The 26,553-nt window shown below is 36.6% G+C and overlaps 3 protein-coding genes across 8 annotated transcripts in view; 2 read left to right on the top strand and 1 right to left on the bottom strand.

The window, feature by feature from the left end:
* Arl4 (ADP ribosylation factor-like 4) overlaps positions 1-26,553 on the bottom strand; it is a 63,503-nt gene that overhangs the window by 12,534 nt on the left and 24,416 nt on the right. The gene's annotated exons all lie outside the window — the stretch shown is intronic.
* On the top strand, positions 1,687-25,809 carry LOC136116461 (serine-rich adhesin for platelets). 5 transcript variants are annotated; one of them, XM_065867370.2, is made up of 4 exons: positions 1,687-1,703; positions 2,551-2,732; positions 4,414-4,467; positions 4,864-12,468. In XM_065867370.2, the coding sequence occupies exons 2-4, from the start codon at positions 2,558-2,560 to the stop codon at positions 11,532-11,534; spliced, it is 6,900 nt and encodes a 2,299-aa protein (XP_065723442.1). In that variant the 5' UTR covers positions 1,687-1,703; positions 2,551-2,557; the 3' UTR covers positions 11,535-12,468. The 5 variants fall into 5 exon arrangements, with proteins under 5 accessions (XP_065723442.1, XP_065723443.1, XP_016944064.1 ...); XM_065867371.2 differs by lacking the exons at positions 1,687-1,703; positions 4,864-12,468 and adding exons at positions 2,065-2,347; positions 25,583-25,809; XM_017088575.4 differs by lacking the exon at positions 1,687-1,703 and adding an exon at positions 2,114-2,357.
* On the top strand, positions 13,398-20,906 carry LOC108020364 (uncharacterized). Of its 2 annotated transcripts, XM_036822201.3 has the most exons (11): positions 13,398-13,724; positions 13,783-13,977; positions 14,041-17,914; positions 17,973-18,211; positions 18,270-18,399; positions 18,461-18,987; positions 19,048-19,354; positions 19,415-19,520; positions 20,456-20,525; positions 20,587-20,664; positions 20,722-20,906. In XM_036822201.3, exons 1-11 carry the CDS (start codon positions 13,536-13,538, stop codon positions 20,755-20,757), a joined length of 5,751 nt encoding a protein of 1,916 aa, XP_036678096.2. In that variant the 5' UTR covers positions 13,398-13,535; the 3' UTR covers positions 20,758-20,906. The 2 variants fall into 2 exon arrangements, with proteins under 2 accessions (XP_036678096.2, XP_065723444.1); XM_065867372.2 differs by lacking the exons at positions 13,398-13,724; positions 13,783-13,977; positions 14,041-17,914; ... (1 more) ...; positions 18,270-18,399; positions 18,461-18,987 and having other exon boundaries at positions 19,213-19,354; positions 20,461-20,525.

Here is a 26,553-nt window from a genome sequence, read left to right as displayed (position 1 = left end):
GGAAAAATTCGCCTTAACTAATAGAAATAATTGGCATTTTAGAAAAATTAACCCTAAAACATAATTTTTATGGCGATTTTTCCTATCTTTAGGGCGACTTTTCTTATTGTTAGGGCGATTTTTCTAGTATTCAGAAAAATAATTTTATAAGTGTAAAAGCAAGGTGCCACGCCCACTCTAACGCCCACAAATCTCCCAAAACTGTGGTTCCTACTGTTTTGATGCTCGAATACAAATTTTATCTGATATGTATTGTTCTCAACAATAGCCATTAATAGACCAAAAAAAAGTTGGCCACGCTCACTTTAACGCCCACAAACTTCAAAAAATCCTAAATATGAAAGAGGATACCTGGAAACCATAAAAAAAAGAAAATTGGGATCTCAGATTTAGATTTCGTAGCCTTGTACGCAGCGCAAGTTTGTTACGCGAATATGCCACGCCCACTCTAATCGCCCAAACCTGTGGCGCCCACAATTTTCATGATAAAAAAAAATGTTAACTGAAATGTATTAGTCTCGTCTATACCTATCGATTGACCCAAAAAAAGTTTGCCACGCCCACTGGAACGCTCATAAAGCATAGTACTCAGATCGTCTAAAAGTTTCACTAGTCGAAAAATCTTATTCTTTGTAGTGTGACCGAAGTTTTCAAAGTGCACCCGCAATGCATGTAGCATGGTCTTACGTCAAGCAGCTGGGTTTGTTGCCAAACGGAAAACAAATCAATTGGAGAAATTTAAAAATAAGTCTGCTGGTACTCAAAGAATTTTAAATAAAAATAAATTGAATGTTTAACGAATGTTTATATTTATGTAAATTAGTAGTTTTAAGCTTCCTTCTCGTCCCACGAATGCTTCGCCATCTTTCCCGCGCCACCGCTGTCCAGCTCCGAGTCCCAATAGGCATATTGGTCCATGAGAAAGTGGGAGCCGGATTGGGAAAGCGGTTGATCCGCTGATGCTGCAGGAAGTCTCCCAGCATCCTGCCAGTAGCTGGCTACGGCTTCTCCAACTGTTCCTTAGCGGGCGCCCTATTTTCTTCCTCCCTATAGAAGCCAAGTAGATGGTGGTGGTGTTGTCCGGAGTCCTAATGGAGAGGTCTTTGGAGATCGTATTACTGGTGGTTCTGCTAAAAAGACACCTCTATTAGTACAACGCAACCAAATTCTTTTGGCCAGATCTTACTTTCTTTGCGAGCACACGCCCGGCAGGATGTCCATGTAGAAAGCGAAGTCCCACTCAGAATGTTCCTTACCACTGGGATTCTCTAGTGGATCTCCTCCAGCACTTCAACTATTCTGCGGATTTGCCCCTGTTGCTTCCTGTCGGTAAAATCCCACAATAAAGGGCAACAGCTTGGATTAGGCGTCCTATTTTATCTGCACTGACTTCCTGCAGTCGATTTTCGGGCTTTTCTTTCCCTTTTTTATTTTTAGTTTCCACATCGCCTTTGCACGAACACCGCCAAAGATTAAATTTCTTATTCTTTGGACCGCGGCTAACGGCGTTCATCGAAACTCAATCGCTAAATGTGGTATTTTGTCTGGTATTTCCATAGCTCATCTGAATACCGCGCTGAAAAACAGACCCGACTAAAAGCGTTAGCCGCGTGTTTGCCTCTCGCTCACTCCTATGGTTAGCTCGCGGTTTTCGTCGATGTGAAGTAAATCTGTATAACCATAACCATATATTGAGATCGCGGGTAAATGACGCATTTCAATCTCTCTTTTCCGCTTGTAACAGGTATCTGAAAGTCGACGCACTGCACTATACGGTTCTTCCTTGTTTTCCTTGTATTTCTTAAATCTTTACAGTTATTGTGTTTTCTTTTTCAGTATTGTTACTTTGTTTCGGTCCCCGCTTTAAGGGGCTAACCCATGTCAGTACATTGTTGTTCTAATTTTTTCCGTGCAACTGCAGTTGTAGCAATAGACATAAGAGTTTTGATGTTTTATACATCTGATGTAATACTGCTGATTGGGGCTTTACTCAAAGTCTTTAAGCACTCAAGATTGAAAAGTACAATTTTAAATACTCTTGGTTAGTTACTCGAAATCTACACATATTCGTGATAATTAATATTTTTGAAGCTATTGAAGCTTCCTTTATTTATTTATAGGGTGGGGTAAAAGTTTTATTAATTGTTAAAAGGGAACTATTGGCTAGTTGGTTAAACCAGCCAAACCACATTCGTGAAGCTTGAATACAAAGCAACAACCGGATGAGTCTTTTATTGTGCCAGTGAAATCAGTTCTCTGACTTTCGTTTCAACGGACAGACGTGCGGTTTCTCAAAATATTAATCGATTTCAAAACTCGCTTTGGTGTTTTACGCATTTATGTGAAGGTGTATTAGGGTATTTTATTTATCACTATTTGTTGTAAAACGGTTTCCTTACAGATATTATGAAAATAAAAAAATCAGTATAATAAAAAAGGTCAAATTTACTTACAACCTTTAAAATACATATCTTAAAACTATCGGATATAAGATAGCTTACTTTTTTAAAACACATCTATAAGTGAATTTTTTCTTAACATGTTTTAAAGGATCAAAATGCTGCAGCCACGCGAACCCAACAGGATATCTGATTCTCGCTTTAAAAAAATCAGCTCGCTTCCCTCTCGAATAAACATGATATGTTTCATATATCACAATCAAAACTGGAGCTTAGCTCTGTTAACCGCACTGATATTAACTATAGTCCACATTGATGCCTCCCAAGCAATAAGTGAGTATGGCAAAAAACACTGTAGCTTTCCCAATTTGGTGCAAATTACATCTATATGCATTTTTCTGACTACAACGGCGATACTTATAAGCCTAATCCATTCAAAAATAAATGTAGATTAAAATCAACTGTGAATGGTTAGGGTCCCCAAGCTCATGAGAATTGCGAAATTTCAAAATCATTTATATGTGTAAGTTTATATCTATATTAAACGGGCCAAGTGAGGTACTCACAAGCTAAACCGGTTTTAAACTGGTGCTGTGGCTGATTTTGGTGTTTGTGGGCATCTCTAATAAGTAAAAAGAAAGGAAACAAGCGGCAAGTCGAAGTTATATATACTCTCGTTGCTACATTTAAAACAAATTTATTCGTAAATGCTTATTCGCTGTGCTCACTTTTATGCCCTCCCAGAGGCTGATATAATTTTAGACAGAAATTCGTTATGCGAACATGCAAATCAACTGTGCCCCTAAATTTTTCATGCTAGATTTTTAGCTGAAATGTAGTGTTCTCGTCAATACCCACCAACTGACCTTAAACAATGTTGCCACGCCAACTTCAACGCTCACAAACTTAAAAAACAGTACATTTTGACGCTGATTTCTGTGAAACTTTCAGAGATAGAGAATTGGGATTTCAGAATTAGATTCCCTTGCTTTGTGCACGTGGGTGTAAATAGCTGCAAGCCGAACTGCGCGGAAATGAGAACTCTTTTTAAAAAAAGCTGTTCGACCAAATATTTTATTGAACAACGAATGCAAACGTTTAGATTTAAGTTTACACACATAAGGCGCTTTAAGATTGTTCATGTTTAGCAAACATACATAATATTAAACGGAGTTAGTCTTTTTGATGGATTGCTCTTTCTTTCTTGACGCTGCCAGAAACATAATCAGGTGCAGAAAAATGAGAGTGAAAGACTCTGCTAGCGCTAAGAGAGAGCAGAGTGCGCAGCTAACGTATTCTATTAAATAATGAATAATTTAAATTAATTGACTTTTTTGTCTCTACAGTTCTCTTCCTAATAAACTTAATACTATTTCATTTGTCTAATTGCGATTAGGTTAATGTAAAGCTAAAATTGCTCTCTACGCAGCTGCAGTGCACTCACATGCAACATATAGATAGAAACGGAGGGTCGTTTACCCAAGGTGGCAAAGTGTTTAAATTTAAAAGCTGAGTAACGGGTATCTGATAGTCGAGACGCTAGACTATAGAGTTCTCTCTTGTTTGTCTTATAGAAATTGGAAACAAAATTAAACAAGAACAAATTGTTTGATTCTGTTCTGTCTTGTGCAAACTAATTGAAATTTTTCAGTTCGAGCAATGTTATACCCATATCAGAATGGTTTATAGTATGTAGATAGTACATACATTTGTAAGTAGTCTTTTATTATGAAAACATCTTTTAGAGTTTGAGAACCTGAAATCAGACCAAGACTTCTGTGGCGCCGAGATTTGTTTTAATGGAGAAATTTATTTTGGTTGTGACACTCTTGTTCAAGGCAGCATGTTTTGTATTGCAAATGTAAACACTCTTGGACAAGTTTACAATTGTTACAAGTTTTTATGAAACTGTCGAGATTGCAAGCACGACGAGCTATTTAATCAAATAATTTAATTTACTTTAGACGCTTAAGATATCTTTTAGTTTATTGAGAAATATGACATTTATTTACAGATCAACCTTTTCTTGTGAGTCCGACCCCAACTTTGCAAGCGATAGCTGCAGATGGTAAGAATTTTAAAACAATATCCCGAACAATTATGTTCTAATTACACCTTTATATTTTGCATCGTCATTTTGTTGTGTTTAAATTATAAGTATTCTAATTTTTATCAAACTGATATGAATGCCGGTTCAGAATAAATCTTTTAGAACTATATAACATTTTGTATTTTAAAGTATTTTCATTATTTCTTATTAATTTTCTTTATTTCTTTCTATGATTTCACCATCTTTTGGAATGTACATTCTGGAAATATTAACTTACTTTAACATTTAAATTTATTCCTCTACACAATTGTAATGCCCTGATTCTTATAATGTATATATCTGATTTTCACGCTTTCGTACTGTAATTACTATTTAACATTATCACCATGTCTTAAAAACTATCTGGATTTCAAGATGTAACCACTGTACTTTTGGTAAATAACGAATCAGGACATGTGGGCGATATTCATGGACGGTTCTTGACAGTACGCCCAGAAATAGGTGTTTTGACATCAACAGCCAGGACATTTATCCAGGATGGAACAACAACAGAATTTGCCACTAAAATTGTAGGAACTACTTTAAATAATGGTCGCCTTTACGCACAATACCTTCGAAAGAGTTCCAGAGTCCTTTATGAAAACGAAAATCTATCACCGTCTGTAGTTACTAGTTGGGTAGGTGAAGACGGTTCTCATCAGACACCACTATTTTTACAAAGTCATAATGATCTTTTTAATTCCGATGACGCCGACTGGCAGGATATTGACGATAGCCTAGGCGTAAATCGTGGAGAATTTGTGGGAAACACGGATTATGTAATCCAACAAAGTACAAAAGTAAGAGAACTAAGAAATCCTGATCATCAGGATAAACCGTTAGGATCTGTGGAACCTGTAGCCAACACTAATACTTCCAGCTTTGACTCACAAATAAAAGAAAACATTAATAAATTCGTTGATGATAAGGTGTCATCGATTGAACATTTGGAAACGTATACAATTAAAAGTCACTTTGGTGATTTTTCTCCGTCAAACCAGACAGTCCCTGGCTTATATGCTTCAAGGGAAGAACGAAAATATGAACAGAAATCACGTACAGAACAAAATGTTGAAGAACAAGAGCATATTAGAAAATCTCCCCATAAACAAGTCTTATCTTCAGTAACATATTACGGATTTGCAGAGTTTACCACTATTGTTGGCGATAGTGTCATTGTTTTTTCTCCCAGTACCATACAGAGCACTCAACATTTTGGACACGTTACATCGATCAAAGGCAAGCCCACTTTACAAGCTTTGTCAATGCACGACTACAACAGCCAAACTCTCGAAATATCACCGAGTACTTTAGAACCGGTCACAACCTTCAACAAAACCGAAATCTTTTCGACAATGTCAAGTTTTGGGACAGATATTTTTGCAAGTTCAAGTGAGGAAGAGAGTCATTCGAATATCATATTAACTTCAGAGTCAACTATTCTGTCAACATCGAACCTTAACAATATATTTTCTGAGACGGTAGAAAATAGTTCGGTTTTATCTGATGTCCTATTGATTTCAAGTGAAGTTAACAATCTTCAATCTTCACTCTGTTATACTAATGATTGTTCGCAAAATTCAACAAATCACATTGAACCAATCATTCAAAAACAGGAAGGCGCTACAACTGTATTCATTGATGACGATCCTTTCACAAGTTTTGTTGAGCTAAGCAATTCTTCGAGCTCAAAATTAAATTCTGCTGACCAAGAAAAAACTTTTCAACAAACTGAAGTATCTAAAAGAAATGAAATGCATGATAGTATTACCTATCAAACTGTTACTGACGTTAATAGCGACAGTTTTGGTGATAAACCAGTTATTGGGGCAAGTAATGAGAACGAGAATAATTTTGAAGAATTATGCAACCAAACAACTTCACAAGTATTTCTTACTCAGATGCTAAAGACACCGAATGTTGGCGATGATAGTATTGTTATTGATGCCAATCCTCTTTTTGCTTATAACATTGTAGAAACTACTAAATTCTATTGCATACAAGCTTCCCAATCGAATCAAAAGACAGAACTGAATGATGGTAATACGTCCCAAGAGACTGTTAAAGAGCGACATGGCAATTTAATGTCTACTGAGTTAATAGATGATGTAGACGAAACTACAGTTCGAGACTCGGAAGACTATGATGTGACGACAGAAAATGATTATGAAAATGAAGATGACGACTACGATAGTGCTACTGATGATGTTGATCTATTGTATAAAACGCTATATACTACTTACACATATTTGACAACATTCTTTGAAGGGTCTCGCACTACCATATCTAGCCACACAGAAATCATAACAAATATCGCTTCTTCAACACTTCCGTCTAATGTTGATTTTCAGTCAAACACTTTGGATAATATTGCCGAAAACCAGATTTCTGAAAACACAATGCGGCTAGCTGACCAAAAAGATTCACCTTTATTACCCAAGTTTACTATCCCTGTCGAGATTGCTAGTCTATTAATCCAGGAAAGTAAAGTAAATACCGCTGAAAAAGAAAATACCGACCAGTTATTAACTAACTTTCTCGACGATTTAAAATATAGTAAAACCTTGTTCACGACATATACATATTATACATCGATTTTCACAGATAATGATACTGAAATACAAACTCGAACCGAGGTAGTCACAAATTATATAACTGAAAAAATTTCGAACTTTCAAACCAATTATATTATGGAAAGCGATCAGAAAACCACTAAGCTAAATATCTCGGCATCCGAAGCAGACGACACGAAGCAGACAAACGAAAAACTTATGACATTTGAAATAGGTGTAAATTCGAGCAACTCAAGCAACATGGGCAATACAAAACCTTTTATTAAAAAGAGTCCCCTGGACGACCAAGTAAGCTCAGAAAGTAATACGGAGGAGATTATACCATCAGCAACGTTTCTTCTCCAAACAAGCTTTACAACATTTACCTTTTATACGACAATGTATGTAGGTGATGACACAAATATTATCAGTCGTCTTGAAACTGTAACCAACGTGGGTACTGAAACTTTGCAACCTACAAAAATAGTAAACTTAGAGGATTCTTCATTTCCTATTACTTACTATACAACATTTACATATTGGACGAAGTTGGCAAAGGATGGTGAGATTACAACATTAAGCAGAGAGGAAACGATATCCAATGTGATAGATCCAACTAACGTCACAGTATTAGCTGTTAATGATTCACGGACAACTGATGAAAATTTAGGTCTGTCGGATAGCGATACGAATATTCATTGGAAATCCAATTATGAAAATTCCATAATTTCCACGTTAACTGATCAAAGCCTTCATTCTGACATTACCACATATTATACTACTTATACCTATTATACCACATCATATGATGTTAATATGACAATTATCGATTCAAGATTCGAAACTGTTACAAATTTAGTGCCATCCAACGAGGATTATATTTCATTGTCAAGCACTTTGGCAATAGAGCTTAAACCTAGTCAGCCTGTTACTTCAATAGATCAACAGACTAGAACTGGTGCACCGGATGCTGTTTTGTACGATTATAAACAAATAATTGATGCAGATGAAGTCAGCACTTTGTATTTTACAACGGAAATTTTAACATCAATGAACAGTGAGGGACATGATATTTTAGTAACCAGTAGCACATCACGACTACAAATTGACGAGTCCAAAAAGTCAATTTTAGCCAAGCTGTCAGCTAACTCACTTGATGATAGCTTATCCAGCCTAAAATTGTATAGAACGGGTTTAGTAAGGCTCATTGAAGGAAAGCGTATACAAAATAGTACTACAACCTTATACCAATCAAAAGTTATTGGAACTGTCATAGACAATCGATATGCACAAATAATAGAAAGTACATCAAGTTTTTTCTTTGAAAAGTCTCAGTCTGACGATATTTTGCTTCCAACAACTGTTAAAATCTCTAATATGGCACATGCCAGTTCTATTGAGCTAACAAAAACTTCCACATCTGTAAGTGATGAACATACTATTTCAGATTCGGATGTAACTAGTGAAGGGCTGTCAAATTATTCACCACAAAGTACGAAGCGGGCATTCGCACCTGTAATACGGCCTTTTGCCTCACGAAACAGACCTACGTTCGCACCAAAACAGAAAACTTTAGCCCCAAGTAGCGCGACAATAATAACAAGATCGGATATCACACCCACTATTACGGCAACTCCTGCTTTAAAATCTGCCGGTAGATATAGCTCGTCGCGAAGGGGTATAATTTCCAATGTACCAATTAATCCCAACGAGTCTAGTTTATTCCAAGGGCAGCCATCAAGACGTCTGTTTGGGCGACCAACTAAGTCATTGACAAGTTTAATCGAAGCGGATAGTACTCCCCAGTCTAATCTTGCCTTTTTACCTTCGAAGAATCGGTTTGCTTCATCCTCACGCCCAGTCGTTAGTTCCAGGAGACAAAATATAAATGTTTCTTATCGTTCATCAAATATTCCCGGATTTCGTGTTTCTGCAATATCCAACTCTAGATTACGCATAAAGCCAACTAACTCAGGGTTACTGGTAAGCGATAGGCTTACCCAGTCCGTGACATTGGGCAAGGAGCTAAGCTCAGAAAGTAGTGTTGAAGAAGAAAATTCAACAGATGAAGATGCTGATGAGGAAGAAAACTCTAAACGCAATAGCAACCCTCTACTGAGATTTCGTAGGCCTATAAATGGACCCAGTGGCTTTACGCCAGTTACCCGTCCAACTTCCATTTCCGCAGGAGTTTCGCTCAGACGAAACCCATTATCGGTCCGTTCAAAAATTTCCACAACAACAAGCAGCTCAACAACAACGACGGCCAATCCTCGGCCTCGAAGTTTTCAGAGGCCTATTGGTCTCCAGCCAAGAATAAGACCGCAAAATACACTTTTTCCACCGCGAGGACTATTCCAAAGTCAGCAGAAGGATGAAAGTCTTAAGGACGTGAAAACAAATGATAATGTTTCTATAGATGATTCTGAATTTGAAGAAGATGATGCTAGCAACGCTGAAGAATATGAGCTACAGGAAAAGGTTGACCGTAGTAAGCGCTCTTTTCGCATTTTATCGCGCTCTAAATCTGGAAGGAGAGTTCGTCGGCAAGCAGATACAGTAAAAAGAAACAGATTTCGATTCCGTCGTCAAAACCAAACAGCGACATTTACCAAAGAAGAATCAAAGCTTATGGGCTCTGACGATCGTGCAGAGTCTACATCATCCCCGAGGGATAAATCATCTTCTAGATTCGGATCAAGATTTCATTCTCCACAGGGGCATTCCCTCCACGCGCAGACAACAATGATGGACTTAACAACAGCGACAAATCTAAGAACAATTCGGCCGACTAGGCCGACAACAAAACGCCCTCAATTTACGTTAAGAGAAAAAGATGCTACTTTAAAAGGCACTACGCGTTCAAGTTCTACTAATAACTTTCGACGTCAACAAACATCTGCAAATGCCTCAGTAAGGCGACCTGTTGGACCAAATACAGGAAATTCAAGCACCCGCAGGCTAAAGAGCTATGCTAGCTATAACAACAAGAATAATGCCGACCACGGACGATTACCAAGTACGCCCCGTTCCCGAAATTCGAACTCTAACACATTGAATAGAGGAAGGGGTCGGGGTCGTAATCGAATTGAATACCCCTCTGACTCGCCATCTATAGAACATGAAGTTCAAACTATAACAGTTACTCATTTTCTACCATCTGAGGTTACTATACCAGTAGTTAGCGGTCATGTAACTGAGTACAAAAACATTGTCACTGCCAAAACGAGCACCGAACTGTTGGGTCCAAATGAGTATGTAAAAGTATTAGGGACCAACGGATTGAGTTCATTATACCTGAACCGGGAAATCTCTAGTATAAATATTGCTGGTGCCACAGAACAAACAAAATATTTGTTGCATGAATCTGTCACTAGTTCTGTAATATTTACACCAACTACAATACGCGGTAGGAAGACGTCCTTTTCACATATTATTCCATCCACAGCATATTCTGTAGAGTACTTAGTAACTACAATTCAGCCTCAAATTTCTGATAATGCACCGCTTGCTAACATATTGCTTTCCCAGTTACTTTTGGGAAATTTGAACTTACCCGCTCACCCAATAATAGGTGCTGTCGGAAATCCAAATGTCGCATCAGTTGTTTCACCCACTGAACCTATCACAGAATATCGTACCCACACTTCCACATATGTAACTACAATATTTGATGGAAAATCTACCATACTTCCGGTGACCTTTCAGGGTAAAAAGATTCTAACTACTGTCTATGATACTACTGCACAAACTATAACAGCTACAGAATATAGTGTAGACACCATAGTTGCCACACCAACTGTGCAGAATATACAGTCTGTTGGACCGGCTGCTCATGTAAACAATTTATTGTTGCAACAGTTACTTATTCAGCAACAGCAGGAGTCTTTGTCGCTGGCTCAAGCTATATCGAACACTTTACCCCCACCAATATTTTTAGGTGAAAACCTGCAGGACTTGGACGATTTATCGCGGTCATTACTAAAAACGGATGTAATCGATAATGCTGGGACCGATGCGGATGTTGAGTCAGTCAGCAATGAGTCGCAGTTTACAAAAAACCACCGAAAGAAATCACGAAAAGGAAACAGTGGACACAAGCGTAGTAAACAAAGTCAATTAGCAGTGCAACATCCAGATCCAAGTATAGTAACACTATATGTATCCGGCCGAAGGCCTGGCGAGTTTAGTACGGTATTGTCAACTGTAGGGAGCGAATTTGATCACTCAGTTTCATTGCAAAAGAGGCACGCATTTATAGAAATTCAGCCAACCGACACCATGAATTCTTTCACTCACACCACACAGAGCTCAAATGAAACTACCGTTTTAAAAGGTCAAAACGGCTTTTTGACAACGGAAGTTGGACTTAATGAATTGAGCGATCGAACTGCATCATTAGAAAGCATTGTAGGGGATGTCGATCTTTGGTTCGCAAAATCAAGTAGACAATCCATACGATTGTCGACAACGATAAATTTACTGAAAGTCTAACTTCAAAATTTAAATTACCTTGTTATTCTGTTTCCAACTTTAGCTATCGACTAAAAAACAAAACCATAGTTCACAGCGTATTTATTAAGTCCGCATACAAGCGCAATAAGTCCTGTCCCTCTTTGGAAGATGTCCGATTACTAGTCAAGGATAAAATATTTATCAAAAGGAGTCTTCTACATTATCCAAATTTTCACAAACAAATATAACACGTTTCTGTTTCTGAATCAAAAATAAAGCATAATCTTTGCATTATCTAATCTAAAGTTTACATATGTCTTTTCAATCTAAACAAGGTCCATTTTCGTTAGAGTATAAGAAATAGCAATAAAGTTTGTATTAACGATTCACATTGTTCTGACTATCACATCGAAATTAACATTTACGCTCACAGAAATTATACATTATTATATCATACAAAGAGTTAAAAGTTAATATTAATAAAAAAAAAAATTTCAATATTTTACCAGTATAAAATTAAAACATACTATAAACTGTTATTTGTTAAACTATCTATCGATTTGTAAAAAAGGCACTGACTAAAAATAATCCAGTTCAATCCTAGAAAAGAAATATTTTTGAAAGGTTTTTATTTGCTATGTTTAAAATAAACGAAACGGAATTTAATAAGCAACTTGTATTTTGTGAATATTGTATTCGGTTTCTAGCGACGTTCAGCAAACTTAAAACATACCATATAATGAGCATATTATATATAAATATATCATTGCTTCTGATATATTCCTACATGTAATGGTTTTCTAGTTAATATGAGTAACTGTTATTTGTTTGTTTGTAATAAAAGAATCGCATATACCAATACTTAACTGAATGAAATGTATATATGTATAAATTTAATTTTATTTAGTTATCCTCTTACTAATACCTTATAAAAATGTACATAGATATGATCAATAAAAAGTAATTGACTATGTTTTGACGCTTTGAAATTTATTTTTAAACAATAAACAAATATGCAGCGCATATTTAAGATGTACCTTCAATATCTTCTGTGCTTCAAAACTATCAATTTAAAATTTACTCCAGTTTTGGCAGGATCTGACACTCAAACCTTTCCCCGTCCACAACAAGAAATGTTGCATCATGCATCGATTCTGCATTATCAAGGAAAAAATGCAATTTATGTTATTGTCAAATGGATCCGACAATGGAAGATAGGGTTTTCTGGGTGAAGGGCGGCAGTCCTTTGGGTCGGTGCTGAGGAAGCAGGGCCTCAGTACGGACTAAACGCTGATGAGGGGAGTTCCGAAAACACCCGAATACAGTACTGGGCAAAATGGTTGTTCTACCGATCGGGTCTAACAAAGTTTTTGCTATTTTGCATTACTTCTGATAAAACAAAATAGGGCCTTTAACCGAAAACCTTTATAATAAAATTGATGTTTTGCTGACAATTTGAGAATATTAATATCAAGGCTATTAATTGAATTGCGAATTGATTAATTAATATATGTATATATACCCTTGCGAATTGATTATATAAATATCTAATAAGTGTAACTTTTTATTTGCGTCTATTTAAAATGCATAACCGGAGGACCATTTTTATTACAAATTAAAAAAAAAGTTTTAATTGTTGAGGCTGCGACTATCAGCGAGATAGGAAAAAAACGTTGTTTTTACTAAAATAGTTATTTCATAGACAAAGACCATGCTACCAAATGTTCGATTGATACCATCTCCTTATTTCTGTACACAACAACTTTACGACTGTACTAATACAGTTAATTACAGGTTTCCCTTTCCTTTGTCTCCTCAGATTTGTATTTAGCTGACAACGCTTATATAAATTAAATATATAAATTGTCTTTTAAAATCACTATAGAACGCAATGGAAGATATGTTTCTCGCTTCCAAGTACATAACAGGACGGGAAGAATTAGTACGAGGTACGTACAGGACCATGAAAATGAAGTTCTTTACGGCTCTGTGTCGGAGAAAACATTGGAAGAAGCAAGGTATAATCTTGCCACTCACGTTATGTCAAATGGAGTAGAACTAATAATTGCCAGTGAAAAGGGAAAGCCTATGGAAAAGGTCGTGGCAGATACCCAAAAGTGTAGAAATAATATCAGTCGATTAATAAAACAACAATATGACAAACCCTCGACTCTGGCTCCAAGTACTTTAAAAAATCAGATGATTTTAACATTGCCTTCAATTGAGCAGGTAAGATTTATTTACAATTTATTAGCCAATTTAAAAAGCGCGTTAATTCATTCTGTAGGACACACTTTTAATTCCTGATAATTCTTTTGTTACAAACATTTTTCTTACCACTTGCACTTATTTCACTACATATGTGGAAAATGGAAGCTCAAATGTGGTAAGAGAAAAAATGGTTATATCAAACACTATTACGCAAGACCGAAAGTGTTTGCATGCAAGTAATCCACTGATTATAGACGTCACTTTCACAAGGGTAAGCGTCACGTCAAATTTAACATTTCACGTCATAAAACATATTGTTTCTTTTAATGTTCAGACCCCAGAGTTAGTGGTTGGAATGTTCCCAACAAGATATCATTATTTTAACACGGTACATAGAGGCCAACCAGAGACAACTGTAATGGTAGTAGCTTCAAAATATAATGTTATAAATACAGTCACGAGACCTGCACATTTCTTGACCTTTATAAATTCATCAGAGGATCTTTCGCCTACCACAAATACCTACTTCAGTCAAATATTGCTTACTAAAACTGTCTACGACAAAAACCAAACACCAACATATGGCACAAGTAAAAATAATCTCACCCAAGTCGTTATTACAGAGTCCCTTCCAGCAACGGTTTCAACTCATATTAATCCGAAAGGACCTGATTACTTTTCAATTTTGGACAAAAAAATTAATTTATCAGCTTCGGTAATTAATATGGAACAATCTGACTACCTGATGATATACTCAACAAAGACCTTATTAGAAACACGTACAATTTGTACAGCTATGTTTAATAGTAGTTTGACTAGAACAGCTTCATATGTTTCTGTGACAATGAGAGTCTGTGAAAGTGACCACAATGTTCCTAACCATAACTTAAAGCTTCACACTCACGTTATAAAAAATATTGCTACTAATACTGTGGGTAACTCTCTGTTACACTCAGATCTTTTATTTTCGATTAAATCCGAACTTATGCTTAAAAAGAGAAAAAACCAACGCCAAACTATTGTTACAATGGCCACACTGGGGGCAGGTGAAACTATTCAAGTAACTGCCGTGAATATAATCAAAAAACCAAACTTGAAGTATATTTCCACTATGAAGAAGTCGAAAGAACACTTGAACTCAGAAATGAGTTTCGTTAAGGCTACATCCATATCTAATGAGAGAAAACCAACTTTTAGTTCAAAGCTACCAGACTTTTCTGAAAATACCATACACACATCAGAAAAATCGAGCCTCAACCAGAACATTTATAAGAAGAACATTACAGAATTAATATTATCGGAATCTGAAAATAGTGAAGTGTTCACAAAAAATAATAATAAATTAAAGCCATCACAGTACAGTTCATTAGTATCTTCACAGGCCATCATTACTGAAAACTTACATTTGGAGCGATTTCGCCCAATGCTGAATGTCGTAGCACACTTAATCAAAAAGCAACTAACTAATACACAGAAGGCGCAACTTCATACACATAAATTGATTAAAGAAAAATCAAAAACAAATTCAGCTCAAAGCCACACCACAGTAAAAGAACCAATTTATATACCTTTAGAGAAAAATGTAAAAGGCAAACCCTTAAACACAACAAATGCAAAACCAACAACGGCTGATTTACTTGGAAAATTAAAAATTAACACATTACATATATATCCACCAAAGATGGATGTAGTAAATAAGTGTATAAAACATAATCTAGCAAAACATTCGACTTTCTTAGGAAATAAAGAAATATCTATGGTGCATAAGAACGCGTTCATCAATACCGGTATTCCCATAAGACCCGGCGAGGTTATAACGGCCAGCCCCAATGTTATATTTGGAAGGCCAAATATTGATGAAACAGTTTCGCAAACATTGTTAGCCGGTAATAGAACTACAATAACGTATCGTCATTTAAATTCGATAAATTCGTTTTACCCCAGTATTCCAACGATTTATTCAACGATGTTACAAAATTCCCTTTCGAATAGAAATGAATTTATGATAGAGTACGCCAGTTTATTAAAGCCTCCACCACTACCTGTAAATCGACAAATACTACTACAGTATCCATCAACTTTCCAGTCTCAATTGTGGAGAACGAGAACACCTGGTAAAATTAGGTTTTCACCTATTACAATATTTCAAAACAATCCGATTCATGATCATTATTCTTCTCAGTCACTAAATAGCTTAAATACTGCATTTTACAACAATCAAATTTTAGATGTATTTCGAGTACCACAAATTTTTGGTGAAAGTCGGCCAGCTACTAAAAGTTATTTAGCTTTGTCAAATACCTTTGACTATTCTTTAAGTCATGATTGTTCTTTAGACTCTTTACAACCAACTTTGTCTTATAGAAAGCCGTTAGGTGTATCTACATTTTCTGTCATTCACCAAGTTAACCTTCAAAATGACGTCATTAGCCATACAGTTAATATGCATGCTCGCCCTCTAACTTTCAAAAGAGACTCAGAGAATATTCCGTACGCAACAACCGTAAGAGGTCATATTGATAGTTTTTTAATGTCACATATTAAAATACCTCTAAACGACGATAAGGTTGAAGTCCAGTTAACGACTAACCGTAAGAGAGTTTTTCCTGTTCAACATGAAGACTTAAAGCCCGATGAGACTGATGTTAAATTTAAACAACGAAACAATACATTAACCATCTATGAGAATGCTCAGCATTCGGTTTCCTTTAAGGATACTAAAAGACAAAGCGGATTAAGCAAGTATACTTCAATATACAGAAATGAACATTTTTCTCAATCTATTTCTAAACTGAATTATTCAGATAATTCAAATGGTAAGCCAATAAGACATGTTTATGGGATTCCAAAAGAAAAGATAAAACAATTTACTGAGCAAGACCAAAAGACAGAAAACTCAAACGAATCATTGCATTTTGTAAAGCTTAATACTACTAAAAAACGCGATCTAAACCTTAACACTGCATCAAATAAGTGGGCATCAATGATTAAATATTTAAGTGTTACAATGCCTAAGAGCGTACAAACAATTACAAGTTCGTTGATGTCTTCAAAAAAAAGTATTCAGACCGGCAATATAAATAAGGTGTTTCTGACAACAGCTGAACATTTTCGTGTCGAACCCTTAACAGAGTATTCAATTGACTCTGTAAATTCCACATTTGTTTTGAAAACAAATACGTTTAACACAAATCACCCATTTATCTCAAACGAACGCTTTCAACTAAGATCAAAAATATCTAAGGATTCAAATTCTTTTATGCTCACGTCAAAAGACGACCTCCAGTTCAAACCGTCTTTCGTAAAAGCCCTGAACATTCTCCAATACAGTTCAGTAATACCAGTTTCTAATGCAGACACATTTTCATTAATATTAATACGAGAGCCACATTCTGACTCTAGTCAAAACTGGCGAGATTCGACTTTAGGCATAAAATGCCAAACTAAAGGTTGCAAAAATAATTTATTAAAAAAACTTAGGCACGATATCAAAATGCTTGAACCATCTGAAATGTTGCAGGACGAAATTACTTCAGTTTCAAAAAGAACATTGGAATGGGACACAATGTCAGTAATAGTAGACAATTCGAAAACAATAAGTTCCTTGCCTTCTATATCTACGCATACAACCGAATATTTAAACATATTGAAACCCACTAAAACGAAAACTGTCAATATAAGAAACTTATCTATATTCAAAAAAAGTTTAGATGCAAAAAAATACATATCCATTAATCACTCAATTGCTAACTCATCGAAAAACTATATGAAGAAAACGATTTCGATCAGTTTAGACAAAGTACTTACATCCTCAACGATAAACAAGCAGTCACAAGAAATTTACAAAAGTAGTGTTGCAAATTTAAGTGAAATGTCTAAAAGTTTAAAGACTTCAGACTATCTAGCGAAGCCATCTCTTACTGTGAACAGTATTAGGGTTTCAAACAAATTGAGCTTAGGTTCTACCCGAGATGAGCATGGATATGCTCCCAGCGACATAAATAGTATGCTTCTTGGTGCTGTTGTTGCTGATTCTTTTTCAAAGACTAATTATATGAACAAAAACAATTCTTCTAATGGTTGCCATCCGCCGTGCAGATTGAACAAAAATGAATTATGCATTACTTATGCTAACAATACCGAATCCACGAGTCTTTGTGAATGTCGACCAAGTTTTGGACGGATGTTTCCCGACCGACCTTGCAAACGTATGTGTTCCTGTTATATTGCTTTACTATGACTGACATTTCTTTATATTTATTTTAGCTACTTATACATACGAAATGAAGTTTCAAGCCAACTGGGCGGGGAACCACTCATTAAAGCTTCGCGATATCATAAAAAGTAATTTGAAAATTGAAACTCCATATATAAATAAAATTTTATTAGAAGCCGCTGATCGCATGGTTATGCAATCTGATTATAGAGATATTTTTCATGGTGTGCAATTACGAAATGTTTTTGCCGAAGAAAAAGATAAGTTAACGGTTACATTATTGCTACAGGTGAGCATTTAAATACTTCTAAGTGAAAAAATAAAGAAATAATAATATATATACACAGTTATCAGAAAATAGCGATGAGGAACAACTTAATTCCGTATTTCAAAAGTATTTACGGCAAAGCAACTTCAGTATTGGAGGCACTGGATTTTACACTTCAAAAAACAGTCTACACTTGCTAGAATTTAAAGGTTTTAATTTCAAATGCTTAAGGTTATTTCTTTTAAAATGTTATCATTTTCATCGTTTTAGATTTTGATGAATGTCGTTACGAAAACTTTAATGACTGTTCCATTGATGCTCACTGTTTTAATTTGATTGGCAGCTACACTTGTAGTTGCAAGGAGGGTTATACAGATATATCTATTAATGCTTTGTACCCCGGTCGCCGTTGCTCAAATAATGTAATCGGCTGCGATATCTGTAACTATAATGGCAAATGTATAAATAAGTCGGAGGACAAAGGGCATCAGGGGAAAACCTCATGCAAATGCTATTCTTGGTACGCTGGAACAAAGTGCCAAGTTAACATGAAGATTATAATAATATTTATTTTTATAAGTGGAACAATGTTGTCTCTTTTGCTTCTATTCTTCTTCCTAATAATAAACACCAAGCTTAAGGGCAAGCACGGCAACGGCAAAGCAAGCGAACTATGTACTGCACCTTCTACTGTAAACCCTAGTATATTAACATCAACCGAAATTGGTCGACCAACTTTCTGTAAAATCGAAACTAAGAGTACATTAAGTCAAGGCATGACCCCAATTTCTAAAAAGGCAAGTGAAAAAACTAACAATATGGGGTCAATAATACATTTTTATAATTCTCTTTGATAGAAACGTATTGGAGGGCAGAACACGAATTTTAAACCTGCAGAACTTAAACAAAGGTTGATACACAGTTACAGGGCTTCTTCAGCTTGTAACTTAAGCGACGATTTCAATATAAGGAGTACAACTAAAGAACATGATAGTGGTGCTGACCATAGCCCAGGAGAAGACCAAACTGAGCGCTCTATTACCTTAATGATTCCAAGAGCAAAATACTGTTTACCCTATATTGCTCAAAACTCTCATTTACCTCATTATCCTACTAGATCATTTATGGGTAATACAAATCAAAGTGTAAAGCATAGAGATGATGGTAATATAATTATATGCCGACCTGTTGCTTCAAATTGTTTACAAAATCTAACTTTGCCAGATAATGTTCTCTACAGAGGCACCACAACACCCAGATCTGCTCTTGTATCTGCAGGCTTCGAGGTATCGGCCCTCGTTAGTAACAAAAATGTATTGGAAATTCCCATGTAAGTAACATACTTTTTAATTTTAGTTCGATATAAATATAGTTCATAAAAAGTAAATGCATGCCGCTACTGGCAAAAAATTGTATATTCACTGGAGCGATTGCCGTTTTGAGTGAAAACAAGGAAGAACGCTATAGTCGAGTATCGCGACTATCAGATACCCGTTACTCAGCTAAAGGGACCAAAGGGAAATGGAGATATGCAAGCAGCAAAGCGAGATTAAAATGCGCCACCTACCGGCGGTAGACAGATTTAAGCGTTATGGGCGTTAGAGTGGGCGTGGCAAATTTTTTTTTTGGATCAATCGATAGGTATTGACGAGACCAATACATTTCAGTTAAAATTTTTATTTTGCAACATTTTATTTGCAAACATTTGACTGAAGTCATTATACCCTCTGCAAGGATGTACAAATCTTACTCATTGATTCACTAACATTAATTACACCGTCACAGTAGCCATTAGGGGCTTATTTTCTTTATAATGAAATATTTTGTGGCCCTACCTCAAGTTTTAAGTTTTTGTTGTCGAGGGCTGATAATGTATCTACACGTACTATACAGATGTTTAAGTAGGAAGAAACGGTAAAAACGAAACATTTCGATGACGAAACGACAACAAAAACAACAAAAACCTATACTTTTCTTTTTCTAGCAGTAAACATCAAACATTTATTAAGCAGTTGTACTTAAGAGTCTGTTTTGCCGTGGGCATTGACTTAACACGGAGTTCTTGTTGCAGGAAAATTTGGTCGAACGAAAAGAGGCAAGGAAAACGAAAAATGTTTGTCAAAAAGCGACTACGTTATATACGAGTAGATCGGTTGGCGGTTATTTGCGAGCTCTGTTAAAATCACACACGCATAACAAATCCGTAATAAAAATAACCTTTAAATATTTGCTAAACTAAATTTCTTGAATTTCTTCATTAATCAGATTAGATGAGATATCTTTCTTCAAAGAAGCATTTGATGAGTACACCCACAAAACGAGCACATTAAGTGAGGTAATTCAGTAAAATAAAATAAGTAAATTGAGATTTCATTCAACAACTTTATATAAAAAAGGATGCTAATACAATGACTGAAAGAGATTTGGGTTCTACGTTCTTGTTGCCACATACACATCTTTATAAGCCCGACAAGGTAATTTCACTCTGATTATATATTATTTGTAATATCCACCAATTTAAATAATTTCAGATACTGTGTGACTTTGCTGGATTGAGATCTTCATAATCGTCTGATTTTTTAATGTTGTACAAAATTACCATTAATTCTTATAGCCAGTAAGATGAGCAACCACTTTAAAAAAAATCGAAAGAGCTAAACATGTTTAATATTAATTTAGATATATTAAATTCTTCTGATTGATTTAACAAGGCTGATTTCCGTATAAGAGTGTTATTTATAACAAAATAGGAAGCTTATTTCGGAGAACCAAAGCTTTTACACCCTAGAAGACAAAACAATATTATGCAATTTAAATCATACTTAAATCCAGCGGGAAAAGACATGATTATGACTTTTAAGATTGAAGAACAAACCACTCCTTACATCCTTACATTTTTACCACTTCTGGTCGCGAAATGAGTGAATCAGGGACAAGGCAGAAAGTAATGAAAAACAACGCAAACTAAATACTATTAGAGCGCTAGCATGTGGAATGCTATTAAATTAAAAATAATTTATTATTTAATTGCTATTAGCAAATTCAAGATCAAGGATGAGATTTCCATTCAGGCAAGCGTAATGAATATTGAATAGGGACTGTTGTGGGCCAAAAGTGACGCAACGAGAATTTTCACAAGTTAGAACAGTTTGGAGATTTTTAAGTATTATAACACTTTTCAACAACAATTCGCCTTCAAATGGCTTTTTCTTCTTCTTCCTTCTTGCTAGGAAGGACATAAGCTGCCAGTTGGCCATTTCCCTAAAAAAAGCATAGCAATATTTATTTTCAATATTAGATCAATTGCAAAGTTCCAAACCGTTGGACCTGCACCAACAAAAATTTCTCTATATTTATATTTATTTACTTTTAAAAAAGTAACGTAACGCCAAGAATTAAAATTACCTAAGCTCGTAATAAATACTGAGTAAAAACACTGGGTACTAAATCGAGTTGCGTGTGCGGTCCCATTTTTCACTGAAGCGAGTTGTAGCGACTTTACCCTTATCTTTCTAATGGAAGAAAAGGTCGCTGAAGCGGAATTTGGTCGATGAAGCGAAAACCCCCTGTGTCTGAATAGGGTATAAGAGAGCAGTTTTTGGTACACCTTAAAATACCCACAACGCATTTTCCCGCTGGGTACATTATAATCGTATGGCATTTTTATATTAAAATACCGATACTCGTATTTTGACTCTGTAAAAAGAAGATCCACCTTTACACCACCTTTACGCTTACATATACAGCAGCTGATACTTGGGCGCGGGAGAAGGCTATGCATGAGCCAAATGGACCTGCTGTACAGGAAAGTGTTTTGCATGCGAGTAACAGACGACGACGGGACGTGCGAGAACTTCTGTGCATTTCGTGGACAAACTATGGACAAGCTACCGGAAGTAGACTGTGAGGTTGAGACGGGGTGGTTAGAGAGAACTTTGTTATCGCCATTGAAACAATATATGTGAAGAACTAGAATTCAACCAGTGGCCTTCGCTATAAACTCGACAAGAAAAGGCTCCGGAAATTTAGTAGGCCATCGGCGACATGCCCGGTAGGCCCTAAAAGGGTGTTGGAAAAACTGTTCTCAGAGTAAGAAAGTATGGCACAAATCTCAGAGATCGTGTGCATTGCGAGCGTAATGCTCACAACTGCAATGAAAGCAAATAAAAAGAGTATGATGACATGTATCTGCCTAACAGAGGCTGGTTATCTTACCACCCTCTACATGCTGGATATGGTGGCTAAAATTATTGAACGAATAATCCACTCATGTCTAGAAAGGGCCCCTGCCGAAACAAACGGCCTCTCAGAGGTGCATTCTGGGCGAAGGAAGGTCCGAGGTTAATATGGAATATAAGACAGGGCAAAGCGCACTTCCTGGAGTGACTCCAGAAAGTATAGGCCTTGAAGCAGGCTTAGATCCTCGAAAATCTACCTGCATAGAGTAACGAACTATATAGAGGCGCCAATTGCTCTGCCGCTCTCTTTAGATAATGAGGCTATGATGCCACCTAGGCGAAAAAAGCTTATTTCCCCTCTTTTTCAAAGTTCGATCGAACTTGTAATTCATTCCCACCTCATTCTGCACCGCTCTTGCTCACTGTTTTGTTTTTGTAATTAATCGTAAACCCTATTGCTGTTGCTTCGCACCTAAGTTAGCTTCAAACTTGGCCTTGAATTGGCTCTTAGCACAGGTTGGGCAGAGGTTCGGGCAGAGCAATTGGCGCCTCTATATAGTTCGTTACTCGATGCTACCTGGAAGGTTCCGCGAATAAGAAATGAGCCGAGGAGATCAAAGTATGTCGGGGGAAGCCTAAAAAGTAAGCCGCGGTGCCAGAATCGATCAAAGGCTTGCTTGACATTTAAAAATACTCCACAAGCACACTTTTCCGTCTCTTTAAGGATATGGTTGACCACCCGAAGCATTTGCTCAGCAGCGATATGCAAACTCCTGAAACCAAACTTATGATTCGAAATTTAGTCCTGAAAATAGATAAACATAAACTTTTTACAAAAATTCGCTTTAAAAACTTGGTGATGGCAATAGGCTTATGGAAAAGAAACTGGACATTCGCGTGCTGCCACTGATCTGGATAATATGAAAGAACAATCATAGCAATTAAGACACGCGTAAGAAACGAAATAGCTACTACTGGCAGAGTTTTAGCCAAGTCGATACTGTCATCCCCAGGGACCTTTAGTCGCTTAGTCGCTGGTTATTAACTTCTTGTGCATCAATAGGCAGAATTTGAGAAGCAGGAACAGAGGGAAAATCATCAAAAGTCTCCTCATCAGTGACCAATTCACAAGGCTTCAATCTTTCTTCCAAAGAATCAGCGAATTCCTTAGCTATTTCATCATCCTTCTTTGCCCAAGTACCGTCCGATCGAAACAAAGGAAACTTCTACATTTCCAGAGTTCGAAGCCTCGATCAACAGCCGAACCGAAGCACTAAGTTTACGGAGGAAAAGGACCGACTTAGAATCATAAAGATCTTTTCTTAATAATGAATCAGCACTTTTTAAGATAGCTAAGGCTTGTGAATGACGTGTTTGCACCAAGCGGCGCCGTAGTGATCTCTTCTGCCTAACCAGAGTCGTTATTCCAGGATTTAAAAGGTGTATTTAGCTGCGGAACGGCAGAGTGATTACCGTTAGCAGTGTATACGGCAGCGGTAAAGTAAGATCATAAACAGCAGCATCAAAATCCAGAGGACAACTCAGATCAGCAGATTTATCATTCTCAATAAGGATTGTAAGATGATTAGCCCGGCGAAAAAGCAGCCTTGGTGTTATAAGTTGGAGTGAAACAGCGACGCATTAAAGTATTTTACGCGGAAGTTGATCAAAACATTGTTCATGTGATTCATGTACTGTTAGAAAGTTGGACGAAATATCCTTATATATGGCAAAATCAATTGCCGTTGGATTTCTCCTTGCATCAGAAGGAAAGTGCGTTGGACTTCCTGAAGCTAAGACTTGAAGACGTAATATGGTCTAAAAGCTAAACACCTCTCGGTGAAGTGCGCCTACAACACAAAAATTGATTGTGAGCATTCCAGTCACCAGCTATGATAAAACGGTTTGAGAATTCGCTAAAAGGTTGTCCAAAGTCTTGAGCTGACTCTGAAATGGTGGGGGTCACTTAATAAAAGGAATCACTATATCTCATAGGACGGTGCTTTGAACTGTACGAGGAATATTGCAAGTGAGAGCGGACTAAAATATCAGCACCTCCTCGAAGACGGTCAGAGGGATATTTGGCCGTCAATAAATCATATTTAAAAATTCGGAGATGTTAGCGGGTGTTGAAATGCGTTTCGTTTATTATCATTACATCAATTAAATTATCGGTATTATAGTGCTCTAACTCGAGACTTTTGCCAGAGAGGCCATTGGCGTTCCGAAATGAGAAACGAATGCCAAAATTAGACATGTCTCCTGATCTTAGACGCATCAGAAGGCAAACGGCCGGTAAGAATCTTTATCATTTTCATCATCATTGACATCATCTGGTCAATACGGGAGATAAGTAGTTCAAAGCCAGCACTAGACGGAGGAGCCTCAGGTGCGCGTTGCATTTAATTGGAAGTCCTTGAACCTAAGTTTCACGTTGTGCGGTTAGTGAAATCTTGATAAGAATGAACGAAAGGTGGCGCTTTCTCTTTAGCTGATAGGGTGTCTGATAGTTTTACCCGTTACTCGTAGAGTAAAAGGGAAAGTATGTAACAGGTAGAAGGATGCGTTTCCGACCCTATATAGTATATATATTCTTGATCAGGATCACCACCCGAATCGATCCAGCCATGTTCATCAGTCCGACCGTCCGTATGAACGAAAAACTATAACACCTAGAATGTTCGGATTTGGCATGTGGGTTCTTGAAATTCTTGCGCAGCGCATCCGTATATCAACAGGGTGCCACGCCCACTCTTACGGCCATAATGCTAAGATCACCCAGTCGGACCGTCAGGCATGTGGTGCTTGATTCCACAATAATTTCCATAGGAAAAAATTAGGGGTTGGCACCACATGAACCTTTTCAGGAGGTTTCAGGGGGAATTTTTTCTACGAAGCGTTCGCTGCTCGTGTACATAGGAAATTCCATAGGACAATTTCAGGGGGAAATAATCCCTTAGAAGCGAGCGCAAATCAATCTATTTGTGTTACCGGCGGAGCCTGCCCCAGTAGCGAGTTTGGCCGTTGTTTTTGTATATGTATGTACATATGTACTTATTTGTAAATTTGTTTTGTTTACAAATATTTTGGTTTGGGCTCGGAATAGTTTGATAGAAAATAACAATGGTTAATCTAACAATTATATTATTGTAATATAGTATTATTATATATTTTAAAAAGATTATTTTTACTACATTTTGTATATATTTTACAGAGCCACCAGGTCTGACGGCGCTAGCTTCAAAGACTACACCAAAAATGTCCGTGAGGCGAAGCAAAAGGCAAAAAGCAAGGATGCCGCCAGGACCAAAAAAATAAACAAAAAGGATTAACATCATTTTTAGTGCCCAAAAGTTCCGTATTAGTTTTTAATTTTTGATGTAGATCAAAAAACTAGTTAAATAAAGCATATATTAGCATATATTTTGAAGAACAAATAAATTTTAAACTAATTTATTTTGAGATTGGTTTTGAGGCAATTTCGAAGAAATTTTCCCTACCAATTACATAGGAATTTCTTATTCCCAATTCCATAGGAGTTTCCTATATTCAATTCCATAGTAATTTCTCATATCCAATTCCATAGGAAATTCCTATGTAAAAGGCGAGGGAAATTCATGGGTTCAGGCCCCGAAAAAATGAGACTATCTGAATTTCCCTGGCCTTTTTCCATACGAATTTCCTATGTAAAGAGGTTGCGAACGTTTCAGTACTGAAAATTTTGGACAGCCTTAATAAAAGCGATTGGACTTTGTCCATGATGGGGATGTGAACCTGCAGCCCTTTTCCATAGGAAAAATGTACATTTTTCAGGTCCGACTGGGCTGTCTAGTGCCCACAGATATTTAAATCTGTAAATGGGATTTTGGTTGTTTGTTAATTACACTAGTTTACAGCCAAGTATGCTTCGGCATGCCGAAGCTAACTTCCTTTCTTTTTTTTTAAATAACAAATTCTAACAACGTTTCACAACACAGCCTATTTAATAACATAAACCTCTTTATATTGGTACTGAAATTGATACTGAAATTCAAATTTCAGGCACAAAGCCGTTCCGGCCTAACAATGCAAATTAGAAAAATCAAAACAAACAAGGAAGAACGCTATAGTCGAGTACCTCGACTATCAGATACCCGTTACTCAGCTAAATAGAGATATGCAAGTAGAAAAGCGAGATTAAAATGC

Source organism: Drosophila suzukii, chromosome 4 (assembly GCF_043229965.1).
Source record: "Drosophila suzukii chromosome 4, CBGP_Dsuzu_IsoJpt1.0, whole genome shotgun sequence".
In the NCBI taxonomy this organism is placed as follows: domain Eukaryota; kingdom Metazoa; phylum Arthropoda; class Insecta; order Diptera; family Drosophilidae; genus Drosophila; species Drosophila suzukii.
The sequence above is the reverse complement of the archived record's forward strand: the minus strand, read 5'-3'. Positions and strand labels throughout refer to the sequence as shown.

Excerpts from the sequence above, each read along its gene's own strand:
- LOC136116461 (XM_065867370.2), top strand. The coding sequence starts at position 2,558 with ATGCTGCAGCCACGCGAACCCAACAGGATATCTGATTCTCGCTTTAAA. Across the intron at positions 2,733-4,413 it reads TGATGCCTCCCAAGCAATAA|ATCAACCTTTTCTTGTGAGT; the intron begins GTGAGTATGGCA and ends ATTTATTTACAG. Across the intron at positions 4,468-4,863 it reads GCAAGCGATAGCTGCAGATG|ATGTAACCACTGTACTTTTG; the intron begins GTAAGAATTTTA and ends CTGGATTTCAAG.
- LOC108020364 (XM_036822201.3), top strand. The coding sequence starts at position 13,536 with ATGTCAAATGGAGTAGAACTAATAATTGCCAGTGAAAAGGGAAAGCCT. Across the intron at positions 13,725-13,782 it reads CATTGCCTTCAATTGAGCAG|GACACACTTTTAATTCCTGA; the intron begins GTAAGATTTATT and ends TTCATTCTGTAG. Across the intron at positions 17,915-17,972 it reads TCCCGACCGACCTTGCAAAC|CTACTTATACATACGAAATG; the intron begins GTATGTGTTCCT and ends TATTTATTTTAG.